The following is a 10,579-nucleotide window of genomic DNA, read 5'->3' as shown; positions in this document are numbered from 1 at the left end:
TGACTGTTCTCGAGCTTATTTCGTTTTCATGTTTCCCGGATTTATCGAAAGTAACGCCTAGGTATTTATATTCGTTACATGTTTGTATGTATTTTCTCGTACCTATGCTGTACTTTTGTGGTCCATCTGTCCGTCCTTCTTGGCAGATGTCCTGCCCATTCCACTTGAGGGATTTGATCTGTTGACATTTATTGCCTGGGTCTTTGTCGTATCTACTCATTTTTACGGTCTTCTTCTTGTTAATTCCAGCATATTTCGTCCCATTGAACGCTGTGTGGTTGGTTATTTTTAATCCTTTGCTGGTCCAGGTCCAGTCCATTTGACGGAGGATTTCTTCTAGTGTTGCTAAACAGCTTTGGGGATATCGTAATCTCCCTGTCGTATCCCTTTGTCAGTTGGGAACTCAGGGGTTGTTGTTTCATATATAATTACTCTTAAGTATGACTTCATAGTATACAGGGGTGGTCCGGAACTGTATTCCGAAACTTCTGCATATTCCTGCAGATAAAAATAAGTAAAATGTCTGTATAGATGTATGTCAAAAAATGCTTAGTTTCTGAGGTACAAGGTGTAGGCAATGAGCTTGGATTAAACAGGTGTTTGGGAATTTTTGATATGAGTCTTTTTAATGTCAATATGACTCAATTGCAGGGTGGGTTACCTATTATTAGAAGCATGTTTTGAAGAGTAATATCTGTTCAGGCCTGTATAAAACTATCGTGTAAAAAATATACATTTACGACGCTTTTTACGTAAAAAAGGTCTCTTGGTAAAAATCGCTACGAGTAATGGTTTTCGAGATATTTGCAATCGAAATTATCAATACCTGTCATCACTGACATAAATTAAACATGTTGACTAAATAGTTATTAGACTCATAATCATAAATTTGAAATGTTTTAGTACCAAAAGTTCAACAAAAACTGTTTTATCATAATTTTTTTGCAGAAAAATATGATTAATTTTAAAAAAATAATAATTTCCCAAATTTATTATTTCAGTGAAATAACTATCTACTCAAGGCGTTTATTTTTCGTCAATAATGGCATGTATTGACTATTTCCATTTTAAATATCTTGAGAACGGTTGCTTGTAGGGATTTTTACAAAGAGATATTTTTTACGTAAAAAATCACAGAGATGTATATTTTTTCCATCGGTAGTTTTATACAGGTACGGACAAAAGTTATTACGCTTCAAAACAGTTACAACACACCCTCTACCAGTAGGAGTCATATTGACATCAAAATCCAAATTTCTCATGTCAAAAAACTTCTAGACACCAATTTTAATTTAAATATTGACGTTACTTCAGAAATTATTTGGATAAAATCGAAATAAAAATGAACTTTCTACACCCTGTATCTCCGAAACTAAGCATTTTAGGGCCTACATTTATACGAACTGTTTCATCTATTTTTATCTGCAGAATATGCTGTCCAAATTTCCGGAATACAACTTGGACCACCCTGTATATTGGCAAGAGTTTCTATATAAGGCTGAAGAAGTCAGACCAGATGGTTATCTCTTCAGGTATCATAAGTCATTTCATATCATGATCTTGTTGGTATTTTTTTTTTGTTTTTCTTTTAGGCAGTAGTTAACCGAATTTTGCAGCATTGGGAGTCGTTGGTTTTAGTTGTTTCTAAGGGTTTTTAAGGTTCTTCCTTGTTTCTCTAGGGTTTTCTATTCTATAGTGTCTAGTATATTGATTGGCAGTGGACATCAATTATTACAAATAAAACAATAAGCGCAGATTGTCTCTGCTAATAGCGTGAGTGACATAGTGACATGAGCTGTCAATTGCGGAGTTCCACACCTAATTTAATACGCAATAGTTACTGTTGTAGTCAGCAATAGTACCTAACCGGTGCGTCTCAAAAGTGGCTCACCCCTATAACTTTTTTATTTTTTTAGTTAAAAAACGAAATTTGGTATGTTAGTATATGATATAAATTAAGACTGATTGACGTATTCGATTGTTTTCGGTCACATCCTGTATCACTCTTACTCTGACACTCTAGATTGAATTTTAAAATACGATTTTTTATTAAGCGGGAATGTCAAAAGTTGACATATGATATGTCATTCTATTCAAAATGTCATTTTCTATCGAATAAAGTAAAAAAATACCGAGGGTGCCATTTAAAAATCAAAAGTTGTAGTCATTTCCGGTGAAACAGGAGGTCACCAAAAACAATTTAATACGTCAACCAATCCTAATTTATGTCATATACATACCAAATCTCTTACCTTTTTTATTTACATTCACTTAGAGGAATCGGAACCAACCTTCTTTGTGTATTTACATTTTAAATTGGCACTAAGTAATAATTATTGAATAATATTATCATACCACAAGATGAAAGAGATACAAACCTACCATACCTATAAAAATAAATTCTCTGACGCAAACCTAGGTACAAGATTTAATACTACTTAATTATTTTTGTCGTTAGTATTTTATCTTTACTATTATTTTATTACTCGGAAGTATTGAATTTAATGAAACATCTGGTAGATATAATGTCTGTGATTTATTATCAACAAAATAGAAAACCCAAAATATTTATACAAACTTTTATCTTTAGGATATAATACTCTCTGATATGTTTTAAATAATATAGTCTGTAATAATTTGCATAGGGTATATTCTCGTATAATCAAAAATATCTTAACTATGCCTTAACAGATACTTTAATTTTAAATTTGTTCTTGCAGAAGGATCATCATGTGTTCAGTTAGGAAGTCCTGGGATATGCAAAAGGATAACAGAGTGCGAGGAAGCAATGGATTCGTTGAAAAGACATGGAAAACATGACCTTTTGAGGTGTGGATTTGTTAAAGATGAAGAGGTAATATTCAGTCTTCCAACATCAAAATTTATTCATTAACTAAAAAGAAAAAAAATGTGTCGGCTATTTTTCTTTTCCTGCCTTGCCTGAGTTGGTTGAGTAAAAATCTGGTCACTTGAGTATAGTACCCAGTAGTACATAATCAGGTATACGGTATAAAACATTGTTCTAATATTTTTGATGTAAATATAATATAGATTATTTGATAATTAACAGTAAATTTACAGGAAAAATTATATTTTAGGTAGTTTACAGGGGTAAAACTATTTCCCAATAATTAAAAAATATTTCTTAACATACTACATAGGATACCACTTATTAATACCACTTCAATTTGTTAGATGTAGAATGGTACTTATATTAATATAATATATATAATATAATAACTTATATTAATATAATATATATAATTCATGTAGAATGGTACTTATACCTATAAAGTAATTATTCCCTTTCAAGGTTCTTTTTTCTGTTTACAAGCATTTTACGTAGAGTATTTTAAATACCAAAATATGACATCAACACCTTGTTTTATTTCTATATATTTTAATAGATGATTTTAGTTATCGACAGTTTTTTTGCGTTAATTACTAAGTATAAGTATCAAATATACCGAGAAAAATCATTCGAAAATGGAAAAAAAATTAAAAGTCTTAGTACTTTATTGATAAGTTTCTCAAAAGTACTACCAAAATTTCCAAGAATATTGCAAAACTTTATAATAAATATTACAATTTTTTTAGGTGGTTTGCTGTCATGGATTCTTTTTTGACCGAAATCCTACGATAGAAAGAACGACAGTAGACAGTAGAACAGTGTGGAGCACTAATGACATTGATGATGGCAAAAAACCAAACGGGAAACGCATGAGTGAAAGAAGTAAGTATAGTTCATATAAGGTCATTACTACCGCTTTTCCGGCCAAAATATTCTAATAAAGTTGCGATGAGTTTTTTACGGCTATTAAGCTATCTTTTACACTTCGCACTAAAAGAGGTTCTAAAAAGAACAATGTTCGACTGCAAGGTCTGCTAGTAAAAATTTCTAAGCTTAAATTATCACAACACAATAATTCATTTAAATCAAAAACTCGTAATACAAAACTAAAGTGTCAAAACGAATGACAATGTCAGGAAATAAATAAATAAGTGTCATGTGGCAACCTGACATTTTTTACAGCGGAGCTACCTGAATCTACAGCAGGAAATTTAAATCCCAGTTATGGTAGTACCAGACACAGCTACTTTTGTTGTGCAATTTTTTTGCAGTCGCTAGTCGTTGCAAAAGTTGCATACAGTGTTCATACACCAGCAGAAAGTAGCCCAAAACGAAATGCAGCAGCTGCCTAAAAAAGTTTTCATATGTTCAAACCAAAGCGCTACTTTTGCAACATATTTTTGTAGCCGCAGCCTTGGAGGGGCAACATTCAACAGTACATGACAGTACACCACCCACAGCTCAAGGTATCGTGTGTGTACCTTTTGGAAGACGATGTGAATTTTCTTTTTTATGTCTTCATCGGGTATATGTAAGAAATACAAAAGGCTATTAAAACACTTAAGAACAATAAAGCAGCCGGCCCGATAGCGTTCCTGCAGACCTCCTCAAAGCAGATCCTAGCACAGCAGCAGTCATACTGCATCCTCTAATTACACGAGCTTGGGTATCCAACATCATCCCAGATGAATGGAAACAGGGTCTCATTATTAAACTCCCTAAAAAGGGAGATACCACTAACTGTGACAACTGGAGAGGTATTGTTTTGTTAAACACCATTAACAAGATAACATCCTCTATAGTTCATTTAAGGTTAAACTCCTATATAGAGCCTACTCTGAGAGAGAACCAAGCTGGTTTCAGACCGAACCACTCGTGCATTGACCATATTAACACATTGCGCATTATCATAGAGCAGTCAATAGAATTTAGGTCACCTTTATTCTTATTATTCATAGACTTCGTCAAAGCTTTTGACAGTATCCCCCATGCGATGGTATGGAAAACTCTAAAAGAAAAAGGTGTTCCGGAAAAACTAATTAATATAGTCAAGGAACTCTACAGAAACACAGAATGCAATGTGCTGCACAACGGCAGAACCAGCGACAGTTTTAACTTAGGGACAGGAGTAAAGCAGGGTTGCACATTATCGCCGCTTCTATTTAATATCGTGCTCGACAGCGTTTTGACTAAAGCCACAGCAAACATTAGGGGAGTACAATGGACTCTGACATCGCATCTGACGGATCTTGATTATGCTGATGATATCTGTCTCACAACGCAATCCTTCAAAGACATGGAAGTGATGCTCAGACGTCTAAAAACAGAAGCAGACAAAGTAGGATTAAGCATAAACATCGACAAAACAAAGTCAATGCGCATTAACACAAATAACAACACTCCATTCAATGTAGGAATCAAACATGTCGAGAATGTAACAGAGTTTACTTATCTGGGAAGTATTGTAACAGCAAACGGTGGCGCAGACGCGTATATTGTTAGCAGGATCAGGAAGGCGCAGCGAGTTTTTGGACAAATAAAATCAGTTTGGACCTCCCTTCAACTCTCCATAAAAACAAAATTAAGAATATTTAATTCCAACGTCATACCAGTTTTATTATATGGGTGCGAGACATGGAGAGGGACAAAAATATCCATCAAGCGTCCACAGGTATTTATCAATCGCTGCTTGCGGAAAATACTTAAAATCTTTTGGCTAGACACCATACGTAACACCGACCTGCTTCATCTTACAAACCAACAAGAAGTAGGATTAAATCCGCAAAAGAAAATGGGGTTGGATAGTTCACACCTTGCGGAAACCTGATAGTAATATAGGGAGATCAGCGTTGGAGTGGAATCCCCAAGGAAAAAGAAAGCAAGGACGACCTGCTCAAACATGGAGACGTTCCATACTGGATGAGCTTCAACAGTTAGGAGTCAACATGGAAGGAAGCAAAAACAACTGCCAAAAACAGAACCCGATGGAGAGCTTTCACTGAAGCCCTTTGCTCCGCGTAGGAGATCCTATATATATCGGGTATATGTAATTCAGAAGAAATTTCCGAAATAGCGGCTCGTCTTTTCGTTTGGATGTGATAGAATGGACTTTTTTTACGTTCCATAAACACTCATCCCTTGCTTCTACCGCTTCTATCAAACATTTTACTTGTTCTCTGTTCCAAATCCCTTGTTTTGACTTCGACAACATCATAATTTGTCGGTTAATTCTTTACTAAATACCTACATATAAATCCTGGAGTTAACTGAAAAAAAGTATATACGTTTCGGGCATACCAACAGAATACTGCACCAATGTCCGCAGTAAAAGTTTCAACTGATTAGTAATCTTTTGCTGCACTTGCAACCTTCATCAACAAATGTTCACACACGGCTATTTCTTAAACTGCGCGCAACAAAAAAGTATCCTACGCAACCAAGCTGCGATCACAACGTTACAGGTTGCCTAGGTATTCATACTTGCAGCAGATCAAGTTGCGCAGTTTTTTAATGTGCTGCGCAACAAAAGTAGCTACGCTGAAAAAAAGGATCTCTCAGTCGAAATGAATATGACTTTGACCCAAAAGATTGGCGCTTTTCAATAGGGCCACGAACGACGTTTCTTTACCCAAAGCATTAACTATCTTTTCATAAGCTTTAAAAAATTACTTTAGAGAATAGAAGAATCTATCTGTCCAAAGTATTTCACTCTTGACCCAAAATGAATATGCAAAGAAGCTCTTGCTACAAGAACAATAGCCTCTTTGATTCATACAAAAATTTTTGATTGAAAAGGGACATTTCTTGATTAAAGAAACACTTTTCTTAAACCAATAGCGAATACTATTGACTCAACTAAAATTTATTTTGATCTAAGAGAAGTCTATACTTCATATACAGGCATATTACGAGGTATATTGTTTTCTGATAAATTTAGGTTTTCCTGGTCTGTAGTAAGTAAAGTGATATTATTTTCCTCGATTCGATAAGTAGTTATTTCTGCTTCTTCACTCCTTGGTATTTTTTGGGGTGGTTCATCACTCTACAAATTACAAAAAAATGTTACATCACGATTAATCAAAGTAAAGCAAATAAATTATTAAAATTATACGCTTTGGTCACATTTTGAATTTTTTAATACGGCGACTAGAAATTCTAGAATTTTTGTAATTATTTGCATAAAAAAATCGATTCCTATATTCTATTCTATCTATAGTCACGCATGTATTATCTAAACAAGTGCATTAGGTAAATGTCTCTTACCTTCAAATATAGCAAATAAATGCTCTAATTTCCATTTTTTCAGAAACTCCTTAAAGAATCCATATATCCTAAATATTGTCCATAAAAAATGACAAATGCATGTTAATAACGATCACTAATTTGTTATACGATATGCGTTTAAAAAGCTAATTATGCAAAATTCCAAGTGGAAAATTCCAAGCAACAAAACTCGTACGTACTATGATGTGCGACCTATGAAATGCGACGTACGACTGATCGGACTGCCGACTGATTGTATATACCATCCTTCGTCATCGTCTTTGCGTGTCGTTATTTTTCATCAAAAGAGTATTTAGCTATTGGAAAAATGGCCATGATTCTTGAATGAAGTACTTCCTAGCGTATTTGTCTTATTATCTTAAAACAAAGTAACTTGCTCTTGGTTGAATGAAAATAGATTCAAGAGAAATTTTCGAATTTTTCAAGAGAACCAGTTTTCTTCAGTTAAGAGAGTTTTTCTTCAGGCAAAATATTTTCTTTTACGCAAAAATAAATTGTCTTGCCACTAATTTTTTTTTTTCAAGAACGATGACGACTTTAGTTCAAGTCTACCTTTTTTATCAGTGTATGTCTATATGTACTATACCTTTAGTCAGCCCGGCGCCGGCGTCGAATAAGTTGATGGTGGGCAATAATGAATTTAAAAATCGGGTCTTCTATGACGTTACTAAAAGCTTAATTGGTATCGAATATAGGTTCATTTATCTCAAAAATATGAATAAAAAATATATCAACATATTCGATTTTTTTAAATATGTCTTTACGCTAATATGTGTTATAAATGAAATAACGATCGATGACATTCCCCATATAATTTTCCATATAAAATGACAGCGATCTTCATTTCATAGTCATTGCTGACACCGTTTTTTTTTCGATCGTATACTTAAAACCTAAATCAGTAACTTTTTAATTATTTTATGTATATTTACAATTTGTTTAATTATTTTCAGTGTGTGACAAATATATAAAAGAATATAAGATAAAACCCGAGATAAATTTCCATATAATCAACGGAGAAGATGCTAAAATTGGCAGATTTCCCCATATGGTAAGATTTTTTGTTCTATACTCAACAATAATAACAATATTGTACCTAAAAAGCTTAAAAAACAACTTTTTTAATGATTATTTTAAATAAATAATGGGTTAAAATTCAAGGGAGTCGGGACAAAATTCATAAATAGGAAAATCAACATTCTCAATTATTATATTTTATTTTAGGCCGCTTTAGGTTTTCGAAGCGATTCCGACGAGAATATAATAGAATTCAACAGATGCTCGGGATCATTAATTTCAACCAAATTTGTCCTAACAGCGGCCCACTGTATGTTCTGTGCCATCTGTAAAAACCCAGTGTTGGTTCGTTTTGGAGTGATCAACATCACGTAAGTAAAGGATACAGGGTGTCCCAATATTCCGTCGACATAGAACTACTACGTATTTTTTGAATCAACATAAGTTTGTTGCGCACTATTTACCTCTATACAAAAGTGCTTCGTTTATCCGTTAGAGGGCACCAATTAAAAATAAATTTGAACGGTCAAAATCGGTCGTCGGTGGACTTGGAAAATCTTTATACTAAAATTTATGTAGGGTGGGGGTAGTTTTCTCGTACTTTTTCTTGATATACATATACAGGGTGGTTCAAACTGTATTCCGGAAACTTCGGCAGCATATTCTGCAGATAAAAATAAGTAAAAAAGTTAGTATAAATGTATGTCCTAAAATGTTTAGTTTCAGAGATACAGGGTGTAGAAGTTTGCAAGTAATGTAATGTAAGTAATAAACTCATGTATACAGGATCGGTGGCACATCAAAGTTTCATATTTTTAAATGGAACCCTCTGTATATTATTGCATATTTCAATTCTTCCTTCAATTCTAAGCAAAAATCGAAATCACATAATGTACCTCAAACCAACTGTTTCCGAGTTATTGACTTTTGAACATCATTTAAACAATTTGATTGAATTAATATTGATATGTTCAGTTTCATTTAATGATGTCATTCTGCCGAAACTGTGATACTATTGCAATTGTTTTTTAAATGCCTATAAGCTACTAGTAAATTTAAGTATACAGGGTCGATCATAAAGTTGTGGCACATCAAACTTCATTTTTATTAAATGAAACTTCCTGTATATTATTGTATATTTTCAAGTGATATTTTCAAAAGTCAATAGCTCGGGAAAGGTTGGTTTGAGGTACATTGTGTGTATTTCGATTTTTTCTTAGAATTGAAGGAAGAATTGAAATATGCATTAATATACAGGGGGTTCTATTTAAAAAAAAAACTTTGATGTGCCACGACTTATGACCGACCCTGTATAGATGAATTTATTACTCGCTCATAGATATTTAAAAATTCTATAACTTTTGTATTTAACATTTTGTGCTACCTCCTATATTTTACCTAATAATGGACCGTTTCCATACATAACAACGACCCTGTATATCAAAACAGAATCGGAGCTTTGTTGATGTAAAAGATAAGTCTTATTTTTACGTGAGGAATCTCCTCACGGGAAATGGCACATGATTTTTGAAACACCCTGTATTTATATTTCTCTCTTTTTAGTTTAAATTTCAAGAATAAAAAATTAAAAGAATCATCTACCAAACACTTGAATCAACTATCGCAAAAATTTATATAGTACCAGAGTAAAATATTCTGTGATAGTACTCACTGAGAACATACCGTACGATCGGAAAAAAACAGCGCCCAGGTGGCTTATAATTTTACATATAAAATGACAGCGATATTCATTTCAAAGCTGTCTCTGACGCCGTTTTTTAATCCATATTCATATTATGAAAACTAAAAACATGTCTGTTTTAGTGATACTAAGGACGCACAAGATATAGAAGTAAAAAACGTAATACTGGGAGATTACAACTACACGTCAAAACACAACGATATCAGCTTGATCGAGCTGATGAAGGACGTAACAACATCCAGGACAGTCTATCCAGCTTGTTTGTATACCTCGCCTGATGATCCTATTAGTTTGATCATAACTGGATGGGGAAATACAGGTAATATAATGGCTACAGAACAATATAAAATGTGTCCCATTTACTAGCCCAAGTAGCATTTTCACGATTTGCGACCACATGTTTACTAAACGCAACGTTGGATTAGTTACAAAAAATAGTTAGCTCCGTAGCTTGGGTATTAAAATAAATGTAAACGTTGTTGTAACGTTGTGCCGACGTTGAACTAGTACTACAACAAAGTAAAAGCTTCTGCGACGTCGAATAAACGTTATCTTGTAACCTTTTTTGCTTAAGTGATATTTAGGTGATTCGGACAACGTAGTTACAATGTTGGGCAATAAAGAGTTTTCCGACGTCACTTTCAGGACCTATTCCAACGTTATGCAAACGTCGTCTGTTTTACTAATTCCAACGTTGTTAAGATTTCCTTATTCTTACGTTGGTA

At 33.6% G+C, this 10,579-nt stretch overlaps 1 protein-coding gene across 1 annotated transcript; it reads left to right on the top strand.

Moving 5' to 3' along the window:
• Nucleotides 1-2,719: 2,719 nt before the first annotated feature.
• Nucleotides 2,720-10,173, top strand: LOC115891066 (serine protease persephone-like; the record flags this gene model as incomplete). The annotated part of the gene is made up of 5 exons (XM_030911463.1): nucleotides 2,720-2,854; nucleotides 3,598-3,733; nucleotides 8,089-8,186; nucleotides 8,360-8,523; nucleotides 9,977-10,173. Coding segments are annotated over exons 1-5 (661 nt in total), but the record flags the coding sequence as incomplete, so codon positions are not given.
• Between the last annotated feature and the right edge of the window lie 406 nt (nucleotides 10,174-10,579).

The sequence above is a fragment of the Sitophilus oryzae genome, unplaced genomic scaffold (genome assembly GCF_002938485.1).
Source record: "Sitophilus oryzae breed Bouriz unplaced genomic scaffold, Soryzae_2.0 scaffold_961_pilon_pilon, whole genome shotgun sequence".
NCBI lineage: Eukaryota > Metazoa > Arthropoda > Insecta > Coleoptera > Curculionidae > Sitophilus > Sitophilus oryzae.
The sequence above is the reverse complement of the archived record's forward strand: the minus strand, read 5'-3'. Positions and strand labels throughout refer to the sequence as shown.